This window comes from Ovis aries, chromosome 8, assembly GCF_016772045.2.
Source record: "Ovis aries strain OAR_USU_Benz2616 breed Rambouillet chromosome 8, ARS-UI_Ramb_v3.0, whole genome shotgun sequence".
NCBI classification, from domain to species: domain Eukaryota; kingdom Metazoa; phylum Chordata; class Mammalia; order Artiodactyla; family Bovidae; genus Ovis; species Ovis aries.
The window spans coordinates 20,485,133-20,512,075 of NC_056061.1; the positions used below are offsets into that span (position 1 = coordinate 20,485,133).

The window sequence follows — 26,943 nt, forward strand, 5'->3', positions numbered from 1 at the left end:
TTAAGTTGTCAGTGTGTCTCAGAGAACTTTCTCTAATATACTTTTTTATGGTTATTAGAGTATTCCATGGCATGAATGTGCTATTGCTATTTTTTCCTACAAAAGATTTATGTAGTGTTTGAAGGGCACATACTTTTGTTTCCAGTCTGTTTCTACTTACAGCATCGCAATGAAAAGCGTGGATACATATTATCTTATGCTTATGCAGATACCTCTGAACCATCCGCCTCCAGACACTTAGATGACAGAGGAAAAAAGAATGTTGTTGAAGCTACTGTATTATCAGCTAGAATACCAGTTACGTTCCTTAAGAAACCACAAAACGATCCCTGCCGTACCTTTGGGCACTTCTTCAGAGGGGATGGGTTTTGAGATTGTCTTATCTTCTCCTTTCGTTGAACCAACAGTATTCACACTTGTTTTGTGCCACACCAGTGAGTCATTACCTGAGTGAGAAGAGATGTTGGAGAAACTACACTGGTAACAGCAGTTTGTGAAAGGAGGGGACCGGAATTCAGTAACTCCGTCACTCACCCTGAGTCCTGCTTGGTGCAATCTGGCAGCCAAGGAGCTCCACTTTCAAGGCTATCCGCTGGTGCCACGTCTGGGGGATGACCCGCACGTATCTGGCCACAATGGGAGGGATGAAATTGTTCCGCACGGGGTCCCGAAAATTAGAGTTGCCCTGAAACACCTGTAGGAACAAGTAACTTTTACCTGGAGATTCTATTAGTTTCTAGGTCTTGATCAACCCACTCACACCTGGTGATACGAAATCAAAGCCTGGATTCTGTGTCCGCTGCATTTGTATAGACATGCCTGATATTGAAGATACAAGGCTTTGCACTCAAAGGCTAAGTAACTGGATGTGGTACTGGAAACACACTAATGAAAATATCCAGAGGCCCGCTCTCTGACTCAGTTCCTCCCTCCGACTCAGTTCCTCCCTCCAGAGTGTCTCTTACCTTTTCTTCATTATTCACAATTCCTTTATAGGTCTTCCACTTGGAGTTGTTGTTTCTGAAGTTCATTACAAAACTCTTTACATAGAAGTTGAAATTAGACTGTGTGGATCCTGTAGTCCTAATTCCTTGTAAGAAAATATTATTTATGGGTTAGTTTTAAAAATATGTTATCCATAACTTGCTTTATTATTTTCAGGTTTCTTTTCCTTTCCCCCCTCCCCCGTCTGAAATTTCAAATCATTTTTCAGGCCTGCTTTTCTTATCCGCATTTAGAAACGTGATGATAGATGAGTTTTCACACTGACAACACGCCCTAAAAAGGTTTCGCAAAGAGATACCAGCTCTCTTATCCACACATCCATCTGTATACCCTCCACACAGGTTCTTCTCACAGAGACAAGGTGAAGATTTATTACTCTTTTTTTTTTGAAGATTTGTTACTTTTAAACAAAACATGGTATTTTGAGATGGGGACACCCATGCAAATTCAAGACAATTTCAATGGCAAGTCATCTTGTTTCATGAAATTGCAGTTGTGTCCGTACCTGTTATTTTCTTTTTCTCTCCCAAATCTATCCTCAGCCACTCTCTCTGTTTGTGATTCTTGCTCCTGTCTCCTGAAGCCCACGACGGGCCTTGGTCCTGAAGTCGGGCTTGGCCAGGAGACCAGCGGACCTGATCTCCAGTCTCATTGATCCACTCCCAAGAAGAAGAAGCTCTGATTTGCCTGTCAGGTTCTAAAATCAAGGATCCACTGCAGCCTAGGATAAAGGGCAGGAAAAGATTTCAGAAAGGGACACACAATGAAAGCAAAAAAACAAAAAAAAAAAAAAACACACCACCCCATTTCACCTAGAGTCAGTTGATTTACTTCTGTTCTGATACTGAATCAACTGTTTAATTACCCGTTTTTAATGATCCAGAGTTCCATTTGACTTGCTGGTCCTGTGGTGTCTTGAAATTGTTGCTGTTTTTTTAACAGAATGTCTATCTCCTAAAAGTGATATCTCTTTGTCCCCACTGTAGATTTTCCTTTCTATCCTCCTAAATTCACCCTAGTTTCAATGCAGTGCAAGGTGTCTTAAAAGCTTAATGCTGAGGTTCTTCTCAGTTGATTAGAAGGGGGACTTCATGCTCTGTACCCTTGAAGAGCAGATACAGCAGGTGCTCAAAGATCAGTTCATCATACCCAACATCACCCTTAGGTGCTTAACTACAGCAACGCCCAAGACAATGCGAGGGCAGCAGATAAAAGGCCAGTCCTCTTCCTGGGCAGTTCTCCCCAAATATCTTATATGAGGGAGACTATTTCCCTGGAATAAGTTCCATGATGGAGGGGCTAAAAAAGGCCTTTATACTATATATTCATTTTCAATAACTTGATCACAAATACAAGTTGTACTTACTCAAAAGCTTTTTCTGTTAAAAATTGACAAAGGAATTTATCTTAAATGTCATTTTAAATTTTCATTCTTTTTGGCAAAAGTTTGAGAGATTATTAAAAAAAAAAAATTCTTCCTAGTGCTAATTGGGTTTATTCTCTGAGGTATTTTTAAGTCACAGCATATTGGTGCTACATAGCCTGAGGGGAAACAAAAATAATCCTTTAAACTATCTCATCTGAGGGGTATGGAAGAATAAACTACCCCTGAAGATTTTTAAATTATCAAATTCTTAAGGAAAGCATGATCCTTACCATTGGAGGTAAACAGAAAGCGCTTGTCTGACAGGGAACCACTGAAATAATAAACACAAAGATGAGGAGGTGAGTTGCTTACTGGATCTTAATGACTTGTACAGCGCTGCAGCACGGGGCTCAGAGCCTTCCCACACCGCACGTGGTCCTCAGAGCACCTGGCAAGGCCACTCTTCTCTCCGTCACTGGCTTTTCATAGACCAAGAAACTCGGGCCCTTTGAAGGTAAGCAACTTCCCTCAATTCATACAGGTGGCCAGTGGCCAAGACACTCGAGGCACTGCTTGTGAATAAAAATTCCGTGCTGTTTCCATCACGCCACAGTGTACTGGGAAGGAAATGTACACATACACGGTCTCTAGGACACCCTGAAATCCCAGGTAATGAGTTTGTGGTGACGGAGGCAGAAAGGACATGCCCTTTGCTTCAGCAGGCACCCCCACAGCGCCCCACTCACTATCAACCGTCAAGGACCACTATGAAGACGCCTGCTCACTTTTAGAAGAATGAGCATGTTATCTGCTGCCTTTGCTACAGACTTCACTCCTTCCCTGAGTGGCCCTTCTCAGCCTGAGGGACCTCCTCAGCCTGGTCCCTCCAGTCATACTCCGACCTCCTGCAGCAAAGACACCAAGCTGTGAAGCAGTTCCTGCCTCTGGATACCAAGGTGCACCTGGAGAAAACTCAGAGCACCTCACTGACAGGTCCTGAACCAGTCCCCCACTGCTGCTGGACAGTCCCGCACAGCTGGCATTGACCCTTGGGGCTCTGGGCCCCCCAGTTCTATGACTTGTATTACTTTCCTGGCGAACTTATCAAATCAGCCTTGCTCTGCAGTTGTCTCCAGCAGAGAAGAGGTTCCTAAGGCCTACAATCACATTTTTCTTTTTGTAAATCCCTCATCAACTCAATGCTGTGACAGTACAGAGAATGAATAGAAAACTTGAAATTTTCAAGATTCATCTTATATGCATCATGCTTTATGTATTAGATACCAGAGTTAAACAAAAAAGGTAGATATCACTGTCATGTTCAATTTTACAATCTGAGTACTGCTTACAATTTTAGATGTTTTGACTCAATTACTATGGCAATAATGGACAAAGAGTACTGAAATGTGAAATCCACAGAGAACCCAAAAATAGTCTGGACAAGAGTATTAGCACATTCACATCAAAGGTTTTGTTTTTTGTTTTTTTCTTAAGTAACAGGTTTTTCTTTCATAAGTAAGTAACAGGCTTTCCTGGTGGCTCAGATGGTAAAGCGTCTGCCTACAATGCAGGAGACCCGGGTTTGATCCCTGGGTTGGGAAGATTCTCTGGAGAAGGAAATGGCAACCCACTCCAGTACTCTTGCCTGGAAAATCCCATGGATGGAGGAGCCTGGTAGGCTACAGTCTATGGAGCTGCAAAGAGTCGGACACGACTGAGCGACTTCACTTCACTCACTTCACTTTTCTTTCATATTCTTTGTCCACTCTCAGGAAGAGACTCTGTAAGCCTTGGTTTTCCACATTCAGGTTCTATTATGATCCGTGCCGAGTATAATGCAGGGACCAACCATTTCATACATGAGAAAATGCAGGCCCACGTGGATCATCGGACCTCCTTCAGTTCATAGTTAGTGGCTGAGTGGAGGTGAGGACCCAGTTTTCCTAGCCTTTAAAGAAAGGTCCACACTGTTGCAGTTCACATTTTTGCGATTCATATTTAAATTAGTTAAGATGTATTTAGAACCTCTTCTTGATTTTTCCATTTCCTCTAACATTCCTGCACTATTATACTTGAAGTTTGGCCGGATAAGCCCAAATAATACTGCCTCTTCCCTGATCGCCTGGATGTGCTCTCACTGCCAGGAATCATTAAAAGATTTATTCTGTGACTGAAAAAGAGAAGTTAAAGCAAGAAGGTTAGCTTTGGAGTTAACCCAGAGAAGATGATGATGCTAGGGAAGGCTGTGCTTCTCAGATCTCTCTGCTTGGCTCTCCTCTATTATCAGCTGGAATATGTTTTTCCATTTCACCCAATTAAACTAATTAAATACAAACACCTAGAGAATTCTGTAAGTAAATAAGCTGCTGCTTTTAAAAATAAAAACCCCCTAGGGAGGATGGGATTCTGAGGCATTTGCACACTAGGGTGAATGAATCAGATTCCAGGAATTGCCAGCCTTCCCAGAGGGCTGCAGAAGCCATCATGAATTGTCTGATGTAAACACAAAGCCCTCTCTGCAGATGGTCTGAGCCATCGTCCTCTGTGAGGTCAGTGGCTCTTCCTGATTCCATTCTGGTCTCCTCAGATCAGGGAAGTGACCTGACCCAGGATGAATCCCAGAAGAACCCTAGATATTTACTTTAGGGACCCCTTCTTCCTCAGTGGCAATGCTTCCTTCTGTGTGTCTTCCTGAACACCAAACAATCATGCGTGGGAACAGAAGTTCAATGACCGCATGTAGTGTGCTTCCCCAACAGCAAAACACCACCGATCAAAACAGCGGCTCCCTGAAGACCTGGGAATGGAAATCAGTGGAAGGGATGGTGTGAGCACACAGTGTACTCTTTTCTGCTGATCACAAAAAGAAGACCACAGAGCCAGAGGGGAGAAGGGACCTTGATATAGTTCTAGACTTCCGTCTATGCACACCAAAGCAAAAATCATTCAATTAGTTCAAATAACTATATGGATTGTGGAGCAAAACTTTGCTAATTCATTTATGATTTCGATTTCTGGACTCTTACTTTTGCCCTAAAGTTTAATATCAAATTATATAAAGTGACTTCTAATGTAGTAAGTCCAGTTGATGTAGAAGAAGTAATTGAGGACATTATGTCTACTTTTATTCAATAGCTTAAATAACTTTTCTTCAAAAGTAAAATAAAATCCAAGTAATACAAGTTTAACTTTTTCCTATCCCGTTTTTCTAAAAAAGAAGCATGCAAATGTATTCAAACAGGCAAGATATCCAAAAACAACAGACTTAAGGCCAGAGGCCAGTTTTTTGGGCCTGTTTGGAGAAGTCGCACCGCAACAGATCCAGGTCACAGCTGGATACCTTCCTGATAAATAGTAACACAGTATCAATAGAGCAAACCATAAAACACATAAATAGATCAACAGTCAAAGTTGAGCAGACACTTAAAGCTTACTGTGCAGAAGCAATACGCTATGCTATAAATACTATAAATCATGTCTGACTCTGCCACCCATGGACTGTAGCTCACCAGACTCCTCTGTCCATGGGATTCTTCTGTTCTCCTGGCAAGAATACTGGAGTGGGTTGCTCTGCCCTCCTCCAGGTGATTTTGCTGACCCAGGGATTGAACCCGCAGCTCTTTTCCACTAGTGCCACCTGGGAAGTGCCCCATAAATCAGGGTATAAATTTACAAATCAGGATATAAATTTTAATGTCCCAAAGATTTTGAGGTAAATATGCAAGTTTAAAAAAATGTATATCCTTATGTGTGAGCATATATAATACATGTGTACATAATATAAAATGTTATTTATGTTTATAGTTCATATGTATGAGCACATACATGTGTATATACAGTCAGCCATATCTGCAGATTTTGCATCCCCAGATTCAACCAACCAGAGTAAAAATATTCAGGAAAAAAATTCCAAAAAGCAAAATTTGAATTTGCCACATGCAACTCTTTACACAACATTTACAGTAGTATTGACAACTATTTACATAGCATTTACATTGTATTAGGTATTATAAGTAATCTAGAGATGATTTAAAGTCCATGGCAGGATGTGCACAGCTATATGTAAATGTTATGCCATTTCATACAGGGAACTTGAGCAGCCCTGGATTTGGGTATCCACGGGGGTCCTGAAGCCAATCCCTGAGGACGCTGGATTTGGGTATCCACAGGGGTCCTGAAGCCAATCCCTGAGGACGCTAACTGTGTACACAGTGGCTCAAGCAGCACTGCTCCCTCACCAGGTGGCCACCCATTCCAAAGGGAGCGTCCCTCTGGACCAGTCTTAGCTGCCTGCTTATACGGATGGACATCTGGATCAAAAGGCTAGCCTATTTTAGCTATAGCAGTTCTAGTTTTCCTCTCTAGAAGCTGAGGAAACCTGAAAGCAAGAAAAGCTGAGGTTGAAGTGTTTAAAACAACTGACACTTTTTTCGTAAAACACTAAAGGATAACACAAACAGAAGTTAACAGCGTTAACAAAAGCCATCTTTTTTTCACTTCTCAACTGCTATTCATCCTTAAGAGATGGTCTCTAGGGATCCTCTAGGGATTTCTGTGGTTCTGCCTGGATTTATTTCAGTCCTGTGTCTCCTTCAGTATCTTTGGTAATGTTGGCGAGAATCAGCTAGTTTACATAAACAGGAGAAACTAGAGAGGAATAAGCCTTTATTCCCTCCCACCGAAGCACCTGAGAGGAGAATGTTCTGCTGCCCTGGGACTTTAGAAATGTGCCATTTTAACCAACCTGTCAGCATAAACAGCGAACTATTTTATTGCTGCAAGACAAGTCACCTCAATTGTGTCGGACTCTTTACAACGCTATGGACCATCGCCCATCAGACTTCTCTGTCCATGGGATTCTCCAGGCAAGAATACTGGAAAGGGTTGCCATGCCCTCCTCCAGGGCATCTTCCTGACCCAGGGATAGAACCTGCATCTCTTAAGGCGGCTGCATTGGCAGGTGGGTTCTTTACCATTAGTGCCCATCTGGGAAGCCCAAATGGCCACTATAAATACTACTCTAAGCATTCAAACATTTTTCCCAGTTGACAGACCCTTGGTATCACATGCCAGCTGTCTTTAAAAAATTGTGAGCTGATTACATATGCCTGCAGGGTTACCTTGCATTCAGAACTAAAAGCTAAGTACTTACTCCCTTGAGAGAACACCATTGGCCAGGATTCCTTCATATCGACTTATCCCTTTGCGCAGAAACACGCTGATCTGACCACCCACTTCATCTGCAATCACTCCTGCATGGATGGCGGCTTTGCACAATAAAGAGGTCTGAAATACAGCAACATCATCACTTATAAGTGACTCAACAATGCATTTTACATATGGTGGGAGTTTTGTGGTCAGGATGCCTACATGACCCATAATTTGGCTAAATTAAAATTCATTTAAAGTAGAAGGGAATGGAAAAAAGTATTAGATAACCATCTCAGAATGACATTAGAGCCATATATTTATGCTGACTAACTTGGGAACCTTCCCACGAGGTAGGAAGGAAGGGAGGTGGTTTACAGTATCCGTGGCTCTCTAGTGAATAATGCCTCCTGGTGGCCATGCCCATGTGTGGTCACCTCCTACACTGAATCTGAACTGGGCCACATCACTTGTTCTGTTCTGCTGCAGGTAACGTGGCCCTGCCAACTGTCAGTGAGGCCTCCTGAGACTCCCACCCCAGATGATCTATCACACAAATGCAGCTGCAATTCTAGACAAAGGAAGCTTAAGAACCAACCAACCCGCATTGTTGACCCACAAGCTGGTCAGCAAAGAAAATGGCTATCATTTTAAAACATCATTTTAAGTTCTGGGGTGACTTGTTCAGCAAGAATAGATAGCTGCTCAGCTTCTTACAAATCCTGAAAGATGATGCTGTTAAAGGGCTACACTCAATATGCCAGCAAATTTGGAAAACTTAGCATTGGCCACAGGACTGGAAAAGGTCAGTTTTCTTTCCAATCCCAAAGAAGGGCAATGCCAAAGAATGTTCAAAAACTATTGCACAATTGCACTCATTTCACATGCTAGCTAAGTAATGCTCAAAATTCTCCAAGCCAGGCTTCAGCAATACATGAACTGAGAACTCCCAGATGTTCAGCTGGATTTAGAAAAGGGAGATGAACCAGAGATCAAATTGCCAACATCTGTTGGATGATCGAAAAAGCAAGAGAATTCCAGAAGAAACATTTACTTCTGCTTCATTGACTGCTAACGCCTTTGACTGTGTGGATCACAACAAACTATGAAAATTCTTCAAGAGATGGGAATATCTGACCACCTTACCTGCCTCCTGTGAAACCTGTATGCAGGTCAAGAAGCAACAGTTAGAACCAGACATGGAACAACGGATTGGTTCCAAATTGGGAAATGAGTATGTCAAAGCTGTATATTGTCACCTTGCTTATTTAACTTATATGCAGAGTATATCATGCAAAATGCTGGGCTGGATGAAGCACAAGCTGCAATAAAGATTGCTGGGAGAAATATCAATAACCTCAGATATGCAGATGACACCACCCTTATGGCAGAAAGTGAAGGGGAACTAGAGTCTCTTGATGAAAGTGAAAGAGGAGAGTGAAAAGGCTGGCTTAAAACTCAACATTCAAAAAACTAAGATCATGGCATCCAGTCCCATCACTTCATGACAAATAGATAGGGAAACAATGGAAACAGTGAAAGACTTTATTTTCTTGGGCTCCAAAATCACTGCAGTTGGTGACTGCAGCCATGAAATTAAAAGATGCTTGCTCCTTGGAAGAAAAGCTATGACAAACCTAGAGCTTGTTAAAAAGCAGAGACATTACTTTGCCGATAAAGGTCCATCTAGTCAAAGCTATGGTTTTTCCAACAGTCATGAATGGATGTGAGAGCTGGATCATAAAGAAGGCTGAGCACCAAATAATTGATGCTTTTGAACTGTGGTGTTGGAGAAGACTCTGGAGAGTCCCTTGAATGCAAGGAGATCAAACCAGTCAATCCTAAAGGAAATCAACCATGAATATTCATTGGAAGGATTGATGCTGAAGCACCAATACTTTGGCCACCTGATGTGAAGAGCCGACTCATTTGAAAAGACCATGATGCTGGGAAAGATTAAGGGCAGGAGGAGAAGGGGACGACAGAGGATGAGATGGTTGGATGACATCACGAACTCAAAGGATATGACTTTGAGCAAGCTCTGGGAAATGGTGAAGGACAGGGAAGCCTGGCGTGCTATAGTCCATGGGGTCACAAAGAGTCGGATATGACTGAGCGATTGTGCAACAACAGCAGTTTCTTATATTTGCTTTACTAAATACACATTTTGAGGATCATTTGAGAAGGTAAAACTTCCATACCACAGTTTCATTTTAAAATTAGACATTTAACAAGGCATCAAAACCAAAACTCCTTTCTCCAGGGGATCTTCCCAACCCAGAGATTCCTGGAGAATTCCATGGACTGTATAGTCCATGCGGTCACAAAGAATCAGACATGACTGAGCAATTTTCACTTTCAAAACCAAAATGGTAGTATCAGCCACATGGACAAGAAAACAGGATGAAGGTCTCAGAGCTAATGAAGAGCAACCCAGGGCCAACAGCCCCCTTCTCATTTCCTGAATCTCCTTTGAGTGGCTCTAACAGCTGGCTCAGCCCTCCATGGCTGCTGGCTGGGGTGATGAACCTGGAGCAGGTACCTGGCTGCCTCTGATTAGCAGGTGGCCCTGTGATTGGAAGTGCGGCTGGGGAGAAGGAAATGGAACTTTTTCACAGGGCGCCCAGGCCGGTGTGGGAGGGTGATTTGGCCATTAGCCCGGGACTGAGCAATCCAGAAGAATCCTTTCCTGAATAAATTTTAGCAATGCCTCACTTCTCTGCGATGGCTAGTGCCAAAAAGCAGCTCATGAAAATGTGTTTCATAACTGAACTTGGGAGTTTCTCTTTGTGTTAATGCCAACACTGTTTACCTTACTGCAGTGGACAGTTTTTCTTAGGTTTAGGTTATAATACTAGGAGGACCAATGAGAACAACCATATTTTTTGACTAATGTGAAGCCTCTTGATGAGGGTGAAAGAGAAGAGTGAAAAACCTGGCTTAGAACTCAACATTAAACAAAAACGAAGATCATGGCATCTGGTCCCATCACTTCATAATAAATAGAGGAGGAAAAAGTGGAAACAGTGACAGATTTTATTTTCTTGGGCTCCAGAATCACTGCAGATGGTGACTGCAGCCATAGAATTAATAGACGCTCCTTGGAAGGAAAGCTATGACAAACCTAGACAGCATATTAAAAAGCAGAGACAGCACTTTGCCAACAAAGGTCCATATAATCAAAGCTATGGTATTTCCAGTAGTCATGTAAGGATGTGAGAGCTGGACCATAAAGAAGGCTGAACACTGAAGAACTGGTGCTTTTGAATTGTGCAGAAGACTCTTGAGAGTCCTTGGACTGCAAAGAGATTCAACCAGTCAATCCTAAAGGAAATCAACCCTGAATATTCACTGGAAGGATTGATGCTAAAGCTGAAGCTCTAATACTTTAGCCACCTGATAAGAAGAGCCGACTCTGGAAAAGACTCTGATGCTGGGAAAGACTGAAGGCAGGAGGAGAAAGGGATAACAGAAGATGAGATGGTTGGATGGCATCACCGACTCGGTGGACATGAGATTGAGCAAACTCCAGGAGATACTGAAGGACAGGGAAGCCTGGTGTGCTGCAGTCCCTGGGATCAGAGAGTCAGACAGGACTTAGTGACTGAACAATAGCAAAAATGCGGTTGCAATAAAATTCAGAACTTTTGTGATCTTTAGACAGCTCATATTTCCTGAACTAGATTAGATTTGGCAAAGTGAGTCAGTTTTCCAGTGGCTACTACCATAGTGAAAAAAGGGGAGGATTTCATGACAGAGAAGAAATAAGAGAAGAGAATGCTGAAACAGATGCAGATACTACCCCCTTCTTGATTTGGAGGGAAAAAAAGAATTAGAAGATAGTAATCTTTAAAAAGGCAACTTGCCTTTTCATCTTTTATGAATTTTTTTAAGGTGTCTTGGAGAAATATCAATAACCTCAGATATGCAGATGATACCACCCTTATGGCAGAAAGTAAAGAGGAACTAAAAAGCCTCTTGATAAAAGTGAAAGTGGAGAGTGAAAAAGTTGGCTTAAAGCTCAACATTCAGAAAACAAAGATCATGGCATCCGGTCCCATCACTCCATGGGAAATAGATGGGGAAACAGTGGAAACAGTGTCAGACTTTGTTTTTTTGGGCTCCAAAATCACTGCAGATGGTGACTGCAGCCATGAAATTAAAAGACGCTTACTCCTTGGAAGAAAAGTTATGACCAACCTAGATAGCATATTCAAAAGCAGAGACATTACTTTGCCAACAAAGGTCCGTCTAGTCAAGGCTATGGTTTTTCCAGTGGTCATGCATGGATGTGAGAGTTGGACTGTGAAGAAGGCTGAGCACCGAAGAATTGATGCTTTTGAACTGTGGTGTTGGAGAAGACTGTTGAGAGTCCCTTGGACTGCAAGGAGATCCAACCAGTCCATTCTGAAGGAGATCAGCCCTGGGATTTCTTTGGAAGGAATCATGCTGAAGCTGAAACACCAGTACTTCGGCCAGCTGATGCGAAGAGTTGACTCATTGGAAAACACTCTGATGCTGGGAGGGATTGGGGGCAGGAGGAGAAGGGGACGACCGAGGATGAGATGGCTGGATGACATCACTGACTCGATGGACGTGAGTCTGAGTGAACTCTAGGAGTTGGTGATGGACAGGGAGGCCTGGTGTGCTGTGATTCATGGGGTCGCAATGAGTCGGACACGACTGAGCGACTGAACTGGACTGAACTGATTATGGTTTTAGTCTCTTAGGGCACAAAATAGAGGCACTAGCTATAATGGGGACATCCTGAATGTAAATTCAGCAATTTAGCGTACCACCCTGTCTCTGCCTCCAACTCTACCAGATGTGAAGTCATCTTACTTCTCTGGACCCAGCTTCTCCTGGGCAGTGAAAAGGTTGGACTGGGTGATGTCCAGAATTCTAAAGGGCACCCTGTGTACTATTACAGGGTCAATGCAAGGCTGCTTCCCTTTCTCAGCCCAAAATGAAAGGCAGATTGATCCAGGGGTCAGCTGGGCAGCTATTCCCACTGTCTCTGCGATCACCTGGCTTCCTCTGAATTCAGCCTGGGGATGGGATGGTCTTCACCCCAGGATCCCTGCTTGGACAAGGAGGACAGCTTTATGGGCCAACAAGCAATGGGACCTATTGTTATCATTGACAACAAATATTCTCATTTCCCACAGTCCCTAGCATTGACGTACCCAATGGTATGTGTCCCTTTTATGGAATTTATTTCATTATATTACTGCATATTAAATTACATGTATTTGTTTAATATTTTTTCATTATTTTAAAGGCACGACAATAGATACATCCCCAAGAGAATAACCACCAGATCTGGCTACCATAATATCATGATAAAATTGTAAGCCCTTTCCTGGGTTATTTCCAGGAAGGAAGGTTATTTCCTTAAAAAAAAAAAAAAATCACTCCACCAACTTAAATAAAATTGATGTTTTCTAAAGCTGAGGCTTTTTCATCTTGTTGTTCAGTCGCTAAGTCACGTCCGACTCTGTGACCCCATGGACTGCAGCATGCTAGGCTCTCCTGTCTTTCACTGTCTCCTGGAGTTTGCGCAAACATGTCCACTGAGTTGGTTATGCTCTCTAACTATCTCATCCTTTGCCGCTCCCTTCTCCTTCTGCCTTCAGTCTTTCCCAGCATCAAGTTCTTTTCCAATGTGTTGGCTCTATGCAGCAGGTGGCCAAAGTATTGGAACTTCAACTTCAGCATCAAACCTTCCAATGAATATGCAGGATTGATTTCCTTTAAGATTGACTGGTTTGATCTCCTTGCTGTCCAAGGGACTCTCTAGAGTGTTCTCCAGCACCACAATTGGAAAGCATCAATTTTTCAGCACTCAGCCTTCTTTATGGTTGAGCTCTCACACCTGAACCTGACTACTGTAAAAACCATAGCTTTGACTATATGGACGTTTGCTGGCAAAGTGATGTCTCTTCTTTTTAATATGCTGTCTAGGTTTGTTATAGCTTTCCCTCCAAGGAGCAAGTGTCTTCTAATTTCAAGGCTGTAGTCACCATCCATAATGATTTGGAGCCCAAGAAAACAAAATATGTCACTGTTGCCATTTTTTCTATTTGCCATGAAGGGATGGGACCAGATGCCATGATCTTAGTTTTTTTAGTGTTGAGTTTTAAGTCAGCTTTTTCACTCTCCTCTTTCACCCTTATCAAGAGGCTCTTTAGTTCCTTTCACTTTTGGCCATTAGAGTGGTATCATCTGCATATCTGAGGTTGTTGATATTTTTCCAGGCAATCTTGATTCCAGCTTCTGATTCATCCAGCCCAGCATTTCCCATAATGTACTTTGCGTATCGGGCTTTCCCAGTGGTTCAGCGGTGAAGAATCTGCCTGTAGTGCAGGAGCTGCGGGACACGCGGGTTTGATCCCTGAGTTGGAAAGATGCTCTGGAGAAGGAAATGGCAACCCAATCCAGTATTTTTGCCTGAAAAATTCCAGGGACAGAGGAGCCTGGTGGACTACAGTCCATGGGGTCACAAAGAGCCAGACACAACTGAAGCAACTTAGCATGCATGCATGCACTCTGCATGTAAGTTAAATAAGCTGTTAAATGAACAGCCTTGTCATGCTCCTTTCCCAATTTTGAACCAGTCCATTGTTCCATGTCTGGTTCTAACTGTTGCTTCTTGAGCTTTAAAAATTCATATTCACTGAACTGGGATTTTTTAAAATTTTTCCTTTTGAACAACAGATTTATACTTTGTTTTCTAGCTATTTGGGGACCTACACTTCACTGAAATGTAAATACAGGAAAGCCTATATTAATCAGTGATTGCCTTAAACAAAAATATGTAAACATATTTCTTCAGGAAAGGGAATGCAATGGACAGCTGAGAACACCTGCAAGGCTCAGGAACTTGGAAGCTGTTGGACTCAAACATCTCTCAAGTTCCCCGAGCCACAACAGATGACCGAGCAGATCAGCATGAGAAGACTCAAAGAAGTCATCAACTCAGCCCAGAACTGGAGCATTTTCTTAAGTCTTCCTTTAGGAAAAAACAACTTGTACTAAAAAGTATTGACAAAGTATTAAAATTTAATATGAGTAAACGTTTTAGATTCATTTTAATATGAAGACGGCTCCCCTGGTGGCTCAGCGGTAAAGAATCCACCTGTCAATGTAGGAGACACAGGTTCGATCCCTGGTCCGGGAAGATCCCACATGCCATGTGGCAACTAAGCCCGTTGGCCACAGCTCCTGAAGCCTGTGACCTAGAGCCCCGTGCTCTGCAACAAGAGAAGACCCCGCAATGAGAAGCCCATTCACTGCAACTAGAGAGAACAGCCCCCACTCACTGCTACTAGAGAAAGCCCTGGCACTTCATTAAAGACCCACCAGAGCCAAAAATAAATAATTTTTAAAAACCCCAAACATAAGGAAAGCACATGTTCAAAATTATAAAAATGTATTCCTCAGTCTATTCAATGAATTGTTTTAATGTCGCTACCATCTTCATAATTACCATGATAACATTTTCATTAGAAAAGTAATATAAACTTTAGAAAACATGAAAAAATAAACTCACTATATTGTCATCAGCCAGAGATAAGCACTCACCTATACGATATATTTATTTGCCTCTGGCTTTTTCTGGGTGTATGCAGCTGGGTTTCTCCCTTTCTCTGCTACATCAGGAACACACTTTTTGCACTGTCTCCCTGTAACTTACAGTACTTCTTGAATATTTGGGGAGAACGGAGAATTACTAAAACAAGTTAGTTAAGGGATGTGTTCCTCTTAAAAGCAGATAGTACAGTCAGCAGGCTTGGGAGAAGCTGCCAAGAGAAAAACTGTTCTGAGCACTTTTTATTTCTGGTTTCCAGGTGAGGCAGAGCTTAAAGTCTGTATTTCTTATCTGGCATGTTGAGCCTACACTGTACGATGCCTTAATTCACCAGCCAAGGAGACAGAATCACAGAATCTTCAGGATTCTAAATGATCTTGAAAGTTTTCTGCGACACCTCCTAACAGACTGTCCCCTTCTCCACCCCACAGCAGCTTCCCACACACATCCAGGCCACCATGATGAAGGCTGTAACCTCCACACTTGACATTTTCAGTGATTAGGGCCCCACTGTTTCTGGAGACACCCTATCTCATTTTACATTGTTCAGTTATTCTTTACATGCTATGGAAATTGGCCTCCCAGATCTTCTTTCTGCCTTTTGAAACAACACAGAATGAACCAATTCTTTTTTTTTTTTTTTATTGGAGTCAGTTGCTTTACAATATTGTGTTAGTTTCTATTATGCACACCAAAGTGAATCAGCTCTACGCACACCTCCCTCTCTTTTGGATTCCCTTTCCATTTAGGTCACCACAGAGTCCTGAGTAGAGTTCCCTGTGCTGTATACAGTAGGTTCTCACCAGTTATCCACTGTATGTACTGTGTTGTGTTAGTCACTCAGTCATGTCCAGCTCTTTTCGACCCCACGGACTATTAGCCCGCCAGACTCCTCTGTCCATGGAATTCTCCAGGCTAGAACACTGGAGTGGGTTACCATTTCTTTCTCCACGGGATCTTCCCAACCCAGGGATCGAACCCAGGTCTCCTGCACGACAGGCAGATTCTTTGCCATCTGAGCCACCAGGGAGCCCTGTCTATTTTATACATAGTATCAGTAGTGTATATATCAATCCTATTTCCCAGTTCCTCCCTTCACCACCACTTCCCCCTTGGTTGTCCATACATTTGTTCTCTATGTCTGTGTCTCTATTTTCGCTTTGTAAATAAGATCGTCTATACTAATTTCTTTTCATATGGATGGACCTAGAGACTGTCACACTGAATGAAGTATGTCTGGGCCACCAGGGAAGCCCATATAATTATATATTAACTATATGTCAATAACGGAGAAGGCAATGGCACCCCACTCCAGTACTCTTGCCTGGCAAATCCCATGGACGGAGGAGCCTGGTGCGCTGCAGTCCATGGGGTCGCTAAGAGTCAGACACGACTGAGCGACTTCACTTTCACTTTTCACTTTCATGCATTGAAGAAGGAAATGGCACCCCACTCCAGTGTTCTTGCCTGGAGAATCCTGGGGACGGGGGAGCCTGGTCGGCTGCCGTCTCTGGGGTCGCAGAGAGTCAGACACGACTGAAGCGACTTAGCAGCAGTAGCAGCAACATACATCAATAAAATTAAAAAATAAATAAAGATGGTACACAGGAGATGGAAAGAAAATTATCAGGAGGGGAAAAAAAGCAAGTAGCCATGTTGGAACAGTCCACATGGTAAGAAGCTGAGAACAGCTTCCAACCAAGAAGAAATTGAGGTCCTCTGTCCAGCAGTCCATCAGTAACTGAATGCTACCAACACCATGTGAGCTTAGAAGCAAATATTTTCCTAGTGGAGCCTCAGATGAAACTGCAGCCCCAGTGACACCCTTGTGTCACCTCGGATACAACCAGGTGAGTGAGTGTCCCCGAAGCAGAGAACTCAGCAGTGCAAGCTCAAACTCCTGACCACAGAGTGTGAGAGGTAACACATGTGCTTCAGGCTTCCAAGTTTTGGTAACAGTTATGTGACAACAGATATCTAATATACCCACAATATCAACATATACAAAAAAGAGACACTAGTCCGACTTCTTTGAAGAGATGTGTTTTCAAAATACAAATTTTCCTTCCAGATAAAATCATACTGAGAGCAAATGGTATAAAACCAGCTAGTGTGTCAAATGGGAAACCTGTTTGTCAGCATTTCCAGGTCACTACCACCCAGGAAACCATTTACCTGTTACTCTGAAAAGGAGAGCTCTGTCCAGAGGAGGCAAGGTAAACAGCTAACGTAAGAAAGAAACAACGCTATTTCTCTTGCTGCATGGAATTCTTAAGTTTCTTACACAGGACAGGAAAATAATAAATTAAAACTATACATGGCTAGGAAGTGAAAACTATACCTCAACTTTTTTATGTCTTTTGGTTTACTTCCTAAAGTCATTTAGTACTTCAGCCTGTGCCAAGTAATTTTCGAACTGAGGTAGTATAAATCATTTTAAGATTCAGTTTCTAGGCCAAGTAAACATTCTGTGTCAATCTTGTAAATAAAGAAAACACATGAAAAAGGAAACAACGAGCAAAATCACAGACTTGCTGCTTCCAGAAGCAGGAGGTGCTGAAAGCAAAATTAAAGCCCATCTTCCCTCCTCCTGTAGGAGATAAATGATCAAGCTCCTAGAACACGTACGCCTTCCCTGTGCATAAAGACGTGTCAGTAAATCTTAGGACATTTCCATCACTATACAGATTTTCATATTTCTAATAACTCAAGCCCCTTCCCATAAGCTATAAACCCAACCATTTGAAATAGTAATGTAAATTTGTAAAAAATCAGGTATCAGATTTCCAGGATAGAAATCTGTGAATAGTAAGAGATGAAGAATTGTGAATCTGAATGTAAGACATATACTTAAGAAAAAGGATTTCTGGTGAGTTTATTTTTTTCTGGGAACAATGTATATCACCCAATTTCAATAGGCCTAAGAAATTGGGGTGCAAGGAGGGAGGGGAATAATATAAAAGAGCAGGGCAAATGGCTTCATTGGCCCCAGATACAATGTGACTATTCTGTGCTATAAAATGTTCATGTCCTTGGCTGTATTACCTGAAGCAATTGGAGTAGTTAAATCAATAAATAAATTATAACAAAAGGATGATCTCTTACAAAAATCAGATGGAATTATACTCTTAAGTTATAATAAAGGCTTTTGTTTACCATTTCATTTATAGTATGCTTAATTGGAAGTGCTAAAAATAGGAATGCATGAAAAACCTTGATTTTTATACTTATTATTTCATTTATTCTCAGAAAAGAGAACTGTGCATCTATCTACAAAGTTTTACATCTTATTTGACTTTACTTTGTAAAGAATTTAGGCAGAGCAACAAGCACTAACTTTTCAATGTCTTCCCTGCCGTAAAATTACCCTCAATTACTTACGTCTCTATAGCCATCCACCACATTCCCAGAAATATCTCCTGGTATGTCTCTACAACCAGCTGGGCAGAACTTGCTGGAAAAAAAAAAAAATGGAGTATATATTTTATTAAGGTTTACTTAAATTAAAAAGTATTAAATTATACTTAAAAGTATTCTCTCTCCATGCAACATGCAGGAACATCTTCCTCTAATGACAAATCAGAAACTTGATTTGTGAAGACACAGGTTAATCTAAGGGCTTCCCTGGTGAGTCAGATGGTAAAGAATCTGCCTGCAATGCAGGAGACATGGGTTCGATCCCTGGGTTGGGATGATCCCTGGAGAAGAAAGTGACAACCCACTCCAGTATTCTTGCCAAGATCATTCCATGAACAGAGGAACCTGGTGGGCTACAGGACACAGGGTTTCTTTTTTTTTTTTTATTTTTTAAATTTTAAAAACTTTAATTCTTACATGTATTCCCAAACATGAACCCCCCTCCCACCTCCCTCCCCATAACATCTTTCTGGGTCATCCCCATGCACCAGCCCCAAGCATGCTGCATCCTGCGTCAGACATAGACTGGCGATTCAATTCACATGATTGTATACATGTTAGAATGTCATTCTCCCAAATCATCCCACCCTCTCCCTCTCCCTCTGAGTCCAAAAGCAGGACACAGGGTTTCAAAGAGTCAGACACAACTGAGCGACTAACACACACATACGCACAGACTAATCTGTTAATCTGAGGGCAAGTTTTACACAGCAACTATTTGCTTTATATCAGAATTCATTATAAACTCTATGAAACAATGAGCTTCCCTAAAGCATCTTAATTGATTTGAAAATGTCCAAGAAAAAATGTTTTTAAGGAAAAAGATAAAGTTTATAAACACTATATATATAGTGTAATCTTGTTTTTATTAAAAAAAATGTTTAAATAACAACTTTATTTTCTGTGGATAAAAAGAAAACAAGGACGAATATCTCTGGATTCCCTTCACTTTCAGTATTGGTAACTGTAAATTTGGATTCACCCTACTAGCACTATCCAGTTAGAACAGAATGGAAGCCAAACATGTAAATTTAAATATTCTAGTAGCCACATTTAAAAAGTCTAAAGAGACAAACACATTAATACTATTAATACATTCTATTTAATCCAATATATTCAAAATTTATCATTTCCACATGTAACGAACAGAAAAATTATCAAGATATTTCTAGTCTTTTGAAAAAACAAATCTTCAACATCTGCAGTATGTTTCCTATTTATAGCACAACTCAATTTGAACCAGTCAAGTTAAATGTATAGTAATGGTCTACATTAATTACAAATTATTTTTGCAATCAGAAAGAAAGGTGTATTTCTTTCAACTTTATTGGGGTATAGTTGACAAAATTGTAAAATATTTGCAGCGTACATCATGATGATTTGATATGTATATACACTGTGAAAGAATTGTTCCCATCTAATAAAACACAGCAATCATCTCGTACACACACACACACGTGTACATATATATTTTTGTGGTGGGAACATTTAAGTGCAGGAAATGGCAACCCATTCCAGTGTTCTACCTGGAGAATCCCATGGACAGAGAAGCCTGGCAGGACTCCGGCCAGAGGGGTCACAGAGTCGGACACAACTTAGTGACTGAACCACCCCCACCACTCTTGCTGCTGCTGAGTCACTCAGTCATATCCGACTCTTTGCGGCCCCATGGACTATAGCCCGCCAGGCGCCTCTGTCCATGGGACTTCCCAGGCAAGAATACTGGAGTGGGTTGCCACTTCCTTCTTCAGGGCCTCTTCCCAACTCAGGGACAGAACCCGTGTCTCCCGTAGTGGCAGGCGGATTCTTCACCACTGAGCCACTAAGAAGGCCCCTCTACTCTCTTAGCAAATTTCAATTATACAATGTGGTAAGGTCACCATGTTATACATTAGATCCTCAGACCTTATTCATCTTTATAGCTGAAAGTTTATATACCCTTTTATTAGCCTTTCCCTATTTCCCCTAACCCCAGTCCCTAGCAGCTACTCTGTTTCTATGAGTTTGACTAAAATAGGTACATTTACAATTAGGATTCCACTGGCACCCCACTCCAGTACTCTTGCCTGGAAAATTCCACGGATGGAGGAGCCTGGTAGGCTGCAGTCCATGGGATCGCTAAGAGTCGGACGTGACTGAGCGACTTCCCTTTCACTTTTCACTTTCATGCATTGGAGAAGGAAATGGCAACCCACTCCAGTGTTCTTGCCTGGAGAATCCCAGGGATGGGGGAATCTGGTGGGCTTCCGTCTACGGGGTCACACAGAGTCGGACACGACTGAAGTGACTTAGCAGCAGCAGCAAGAGTCATTTTTCAAGAAACTTTCCAGAAGCATGTCATGGCATATGGTCTGGTTGAAGGGGCTTAGGCTGTGGTGACCTGGGCTCTGTTACTACCTAACTAGCTGTGTGACCCAGAGTATTGCATATAATCCCCTTTAAATTCAGTTTCCTCTTCTGTAGTTCCTTCCAGCATCAACATATCAATAGGCTATGAAAGACAACTATTCATCTAAAAAACACACGAAAGGAAACTCAAAACATTACGTGAACACTGACAGCTTTGAAGATGAATGCCATAAGCCCTGGTTGCTATATATACCATATTACAATAATGTTTGTTTGGTTTGCTCAAGAAGAATGCACCAGCCCAAACAGATTCCAAAATAGCAGCAGCTTTTATTTCATTTCCTCTCAATTTCTTCCTGCAGACTTAGCAAGTCAGATGTGTGACAACACCTAATTATCAAAACTACCCAAGTACATGGTTTATAATTCTTCCCCACTGACCTAATGGAATCCAGCACTGCAGCAATAATCAAGGAATTAAGAAACAGAAATAACGGAAATCCTATTACAGGCTTACAGTTCCTTATCCTAGCCCTTAGAGCCAGATATATTGCAGAATTCAGAATTTGAAGGATTTTGGAAAAGTAAAACAGCGCTAACAGTGTATATGACATAAAACCCTACTGAGGTCTGCAAATATTAATCAGAACTTCAATATCTCTACCAAATACATAGATAGTTGTATTGGACCAAAAGGATAAAGATAAAACAGCCTCATGTCTAATTTAGTCCAATTTTGCTGTCAGATGAATCTACGGTCACATTAACCAGGTGCTGCCACCAAATGAATTACAAAAATTATTTGACTTTTCCAACTTTCTACATTTTCTACATTTCATGAGAGATGAAGGATTATGGCTCCGTACTAGTCATCATACCTCATCTTTAACAAAATACTACAAATCGGCTGGGCCACAGCTTAGATGACCTGGCACCATAATACCACACTGTGGGGCTGAGCATATTCCTATCTCTAACCCAAAGGCCTCGGCACCACCGGGGCTATTCACAGATGGCTGGAAAGAAAATGCTGGTGAATGTCCACACAGGATGAACAGCAACTTTAAGGGCAACATGTAATTATTGGTCATTTTTGTTTCTTCTTTTCTGCACTAGACTTCATATTAGTAAACAGTAGGGTTGATTCTGCATATAAAAGAATCTCATTTATTAGAATGTTAGATGGATAGGACCATGGATCCTTGAGCTTGACTTTTGGAGTATACTTATTTATTGTGTAGCTATTGATACACAAAATCCACAGAATTGTACTTGGCACTAAGAAACACTCTAAGGAGTTAAGAGTTGTTGTTAGTGGTTTTTGTTGACAATGACTTCTAGACCAGCGGTTCTCAGCTAGAGGTGATTTCTGCCCACCCGGAAACACTTGGAAATGTCTGGAGATGTTTATCACAACTGGCACACACAGGCCAGGGATGCTGTTAAATATCCACAGTGCACAGAACAGCTCTTCACAAGAACAAATCGTCTAAAATACCAGCAGTGCCAAGGTTGAGAAATCCCCTCTAGGCTCTTGTTTCAGAAATGAGAAAATGTACATCAAAGAGATCAAGTAACTTTTCCAGTTAAAGTAATGCTGGAGTGAAATTTTCATCTCCTATTCTCAGTAGGTCTCTTTCCTGTGGGAAAGAGAAAATGAACCCCCTCCAGAATCACAAAAGTCACTCCCAAATGCTGGCCAGGTAATAAATGTATAGACTCCATTTTGGCACACTGGTACTAGAGTAGAACTCAGGGGTCAGCAAACTATAACCCATTGGCCAAATCCAACCTGCACTTTTTTTTTTTAATAAAGTTTTATCAGAACACAGCCATGCTCATTCGTTCACACTGTCTATGGCTGCTTTTGCACTACAAAGGCAACAGAAACTGCATGAACAGATAAAAAAAGCCTGCACAGCCTGCAAAACCTAAAGTATTTACTATCTGGCCTTTGACAGAAAGTTTGCTGATCTCTGCTGTACAAGAAACCATTTCAAATATTCCTGATTCATTACAACACAGATGATTTTTTTAAATTGATACAAATAAAAGTACTTTATCTGGCTTAATGTCAAGGAAAACAAAAGAGCAACAAATGACTGCAGCCCACGTAGAACACTGTATTTACCTGTATTCTGTCTTCAAATAATGGTTAGCTCGTTCCAAACACGTTATTAAATCTGTCATAAACAAAGACAACTGCAATTAGCAGACTGAACAGAAGTCAGGACACTCATGTTCTAAAGATTTCTTTTAAAATGAAACAGTTTCGGAAAAGTATTTATGTATTCTCTAGTTATCTGAACTTTTCTGTTTAAAAATAAATAAAAACTGATACACTAATCCCAGGATTTCATTAGTTGCCCCTTTGTCTTTCTTTTCTACTATCAATGATGGTTCTTCACCGTTTATCCAGTGGATGGTAACAGAATCTTTTTCCAACCAAAAAACAACGTTGGTTCGTTACTATTGACTACACACCTACAAAGATCATGTACCTTCTACTGGCAGGTAGAAAACAATTTCAAGAGCCCATGTGGTTTACAGAGAAGGTTCAGGAACATTTTGACAGTTTATCTAGTGGCGTTTAGCTGGAACACAAAGTGCCTATCAGCTTTGATCAATGAGGTCCAAAGACTTAAAAGAAAGGTGCTCTCTGAAGCAACTTATAGAACTGAACTTATACTAAGGATGGAAACTCGAAGATGCTGTGGATTTGTGTGCTTTTTGATGCACTTACAATAGTTTCCAAAATATACTTGCTGCAGGAGTTCTTTCCTTAATCTTTTCAGTGGTTCTTAGGAAGCAACCTATGCCAATCACTGGCCACACAGGGGCCTGCTAGGATTGCTCAGATCTGGTTGGCTGAGCAGGAAATAAATGGAGTACCCTGTTCCCAGAGTTCTTTCTGCTACAGGGAACTGAGCAGAAACTGTGGGCACGTCTGAGGCCCTGGAGAGGCCCTGGGCTGCACGGAAATGACTCTGGAGTTGGAGACCTGGAACAGAGGCCATGTTTTCCTTCCCCATCCGTGTTCATGCTCCTTTTCTCTCCCGCTGATGTGCAGCTTGATGAATGGGGCACTCAGTGACAGTGACTTCATCCTTCTCTCCTTGCATGCTCCCAGGCTGGTATGCTGGTGTGTATGAGGGCTGGGGCAGGGGGTATCACTGGTTAAAAGGCTTGTCTCCTGGACTAAGAAGGGGGTTGGGGGAGAGCTCCAGAGAACAGCCAGACCTCAGGAGGGTCAGGTGCATATCCCTAAAGATACACAATCCAAGCTTTCTTGGAAAATGAAGTCAACCCTCTCCCATATAAGTCAGTGATCAATCTAACATGTGCTATGAAAGTATTCAGTTCAGACCTAACTAAATACCTATGAAGATACTGTGTTCCTCTCTTCCCTCACATCTCAATTCTGATTCTGAGGTCACAGTTCTGTCCAGAGATGATGACTAGCAAGAGGAATTCTAAGACAGATAAAGGTTTACAGATTCATGCTGGTTATTCCGCCATACCTGGATGGTCACTGCTCGCATAGGTTAGCAAAAAACCCCGCCCGGAAATGTGGGATCCACTCTCAAAGCGCACAGTTACTTCATTGGTGTTCAGCAAAAGTTCTTTGGGCATAGTCATGCTTCCACAATACGGACCTGAAAACAAAGCATGCTGTTGGCTCATTTCAAAATTTAGACCAGTACAAAGAATTTGCTCATGCATTTCTCTTCCTTAAAGGTCAAATTTACCAAACAACACACACATAGGATTATCATCTTTACCAACTGAAATTTTGCTTTGTACTGAGACTGAGAGGTAGAGACTGATGGTAAACTTAATTATACAGACAAACTGGGGCGGGGACAGTGGCCAACTCTAGATAGGCAACAGACTGGAAGTAGTTGATTTAATCATGAACAACCCGAAGTATAGGTTTTTATTTTTGTAAGAACACTACTAACTAAAATCAAATATATTAGGGGACTTCCCTGGCACGCCAGTGGTTAAGACTCTGTCCTTCCAATATGCAGGGGGCATGAATTCAATCCCTCATGAGGGAACTAAGATCACCCATGCTGTTCAGTATAGCCAAAATAAAATAAATAAATTGTTTAATAAAATCAAATATATTGGGGGCTTCCCAGGTGGTGCCAGTGGTTTAAAAAAAAAAATCCACCCCAACGCAAGAGACGCAAGAGACGCAGGTTTGATCCCTGGGTTGGGAAGATTCCCTGGAGAGGTAAATGGCAACACACTCCAGTATTCTTGCCTGGAAAACTCCACTGACGAGGAGCTTGGCAACTCCAGTCCATGGGGCCGCAAAGAGCCAGACAAGACTGCGCACGAGTGCACGCACGCACACAGATGTGCCAGACAGTGAGGACGGTGCTGTTACACAAGTGATGTTCCAGGGGCCTCTAAGTGTGCTTAAAAGGAGAAACAAAAGAAAAAGTGAAAGCGTTAGTTGCTCAGTTGTGTCCGAATCTTTGTGACCTCATGGACTGTGGCCCACCAGACTCCTCTCCTCTGTCCATGGAATTCTTCAGGCAACAATACTGGGGTGGGTTACCATTCCCTTCATGGGAATCCTTCTGACTCAGAGATCGAACCCAGGTCTCCTGCATTGTGGACAGATTCTTTACCATCTGAGCCACCAGGGAAGCCCAAATTTGCTTAAAGTATGGTCTAAATAATTGTGTCCTAATCAAATTCATATGATGAAATCCTAATGTCTGATGACCTGCCTCTTGAGAAACCTATATGCAGGTCAGGAAGCAACAGTTAGAACTGGACATGGAACAACAGACTGGTTCCAAATAGGAAAAGGAGTACGTCAAGGCTGTATATTAGAAACGCTGGGCTGGAAGAAGCACAAGCTGGAATCAAGATTGCCGGGAGAAATATCAATAACCTCAGATATGCAGATGACACCACCCTTATGGCAGAAAGTGAAGAGGACTTAAAAAGCCTCTTGATGAAAGTGAAAGTAGACAGTGAAAAAGCTGGCTTAAAGCTCAACATTCAGGAAGCGAAGATCATGGCATTTGGTCCCATCACTTCATGGGAAATAGATGGGGAAACAGTGGAAACAGTGTCAGATTTTATTTTGGGGGGCTCCAAAATCACTGCAGATGGTGACTGCAGCCATGAAATTAAAAGACGCTTACTCTTTGGAAGGAAAGTTATGACCAACCTAGATAGCATATTCAAAAGCACAGATATTACTTTGCAACAAAGGTCCATCTAGTCAAGGCTATGGTTTTTCCTGTGGTCATGTATGGATGTGAGAGTTGGACTGTGAAGAAAGCTGAGTGCCGAAGAATCGATGCTTTTGAACTGTGGTGTTGGAGAAGACTCTTGAGAGTCCCTTGGACAGCAAGGAAATCCAGCCAGTCCATTCTAAAGGAGATCAGTCCTCGGTGTTCATTAGAAGGACTGATGCTAAAGCTAAAACTCCAATACTTTGGCCACCTTATGCGAAGAGTTGACTCACTGGAAAAGACCCTGATGCTGGGAGGGATTGGGGGCAGGAGGAGAAAGGGACGACAGAGGATGAGATGGCTGGATGGCATCACTGACTCGATGGACATGAGTTTGAGTAAACTTTGGGAGTTGGTGATGGACAGGGAGGCCTGGCATGCTGCGATTCATGGGGTTGCAAAGAGTCAAACATGACTGAGCAGCTGAACTGAACTGAACTGAACTGAAATGAATGTCTGATGTGACAGTATGGTGAGGTCTTAGGGAGGTGCTTACTTTAACAAGGGCAAAGCCCTCATGAATGGGATTAGAGCCTTCATAAAGAAGGCCCCAGTGAGTTGGCTTGCCCCTTCCAGCAGGTGAAGACAGCAAGATGGCTATGAGCCAGGAACTGGGTTCTCACCCACCACTATACTATATGCACTAGCACTGTGATCCTGAGCTTCCCAGCCTCCAGACTGTGAGAAATGAATGTCTGCTGTGCATAAGCTACCTGGTCTATGATATTTTGTTATAGAAGCCTGGAGAGACTAAGAGAGATAGCAAAGAAAACGGTATCACAAAAATATATTCTAGGGGCCTCTGA

General features: G+C 42.0%; 1 protein-coding gene across 3 annotated transcripts in view; it reads right to left on the bottom strand.

Annotated features, from left to right (window-relative positions):
* The window catches only part of DCBLD1 (discoidin, CUB and LCCL domain containing 1), a 77,331-nt gene that overhangs the window by 6,443 nt on the left and 43,945 nt on the right, over window positions 1–26,943 (bottom strand). For 2 of the 3 annotated variants that reach the window (XM_015097330.4, XM_042253282.1), the window contains 9 exons: window positions 24,398–24,532; window positions 23,008–23,059; window positions 18,492–18,564; window positions 7,524–7,657; window positions 2,662–2,702; window positions 1,511–1,726; window positions 966–1,090; window positions 535–694; window positions 339–446 (listed from right to left, as the gene is read on the bottom strand). In XM_015097330.4, the coding sequence (XP_014952816.3) occupies window positions 339–446; window positions 535–694; window positions 966–1,090; window positions 1,511–1,726; window positions 2,662–2,702; window positions 7,524–7,657; window positions 18,492–18,564; window positions 23,008–23,059; window positions 24,398–24,532 (1,044 nt within the window). Of the gene's footprint in view, window positions 1–338; window positions 447–534; window positions 695–965; window positions 1,091–1,510; window positions 1,727–2,661; window positions 2,703–7,523; window positions 7,658–18,491; window positions 18,565–23,007; window positions 23,060–24,397; window positions 24,533–25,146; window positions 25,304–26,943 lie in introns of all 3 variants that reach the window. The other variant, XM_060419468.1, reaches the window with a different exon arrangement.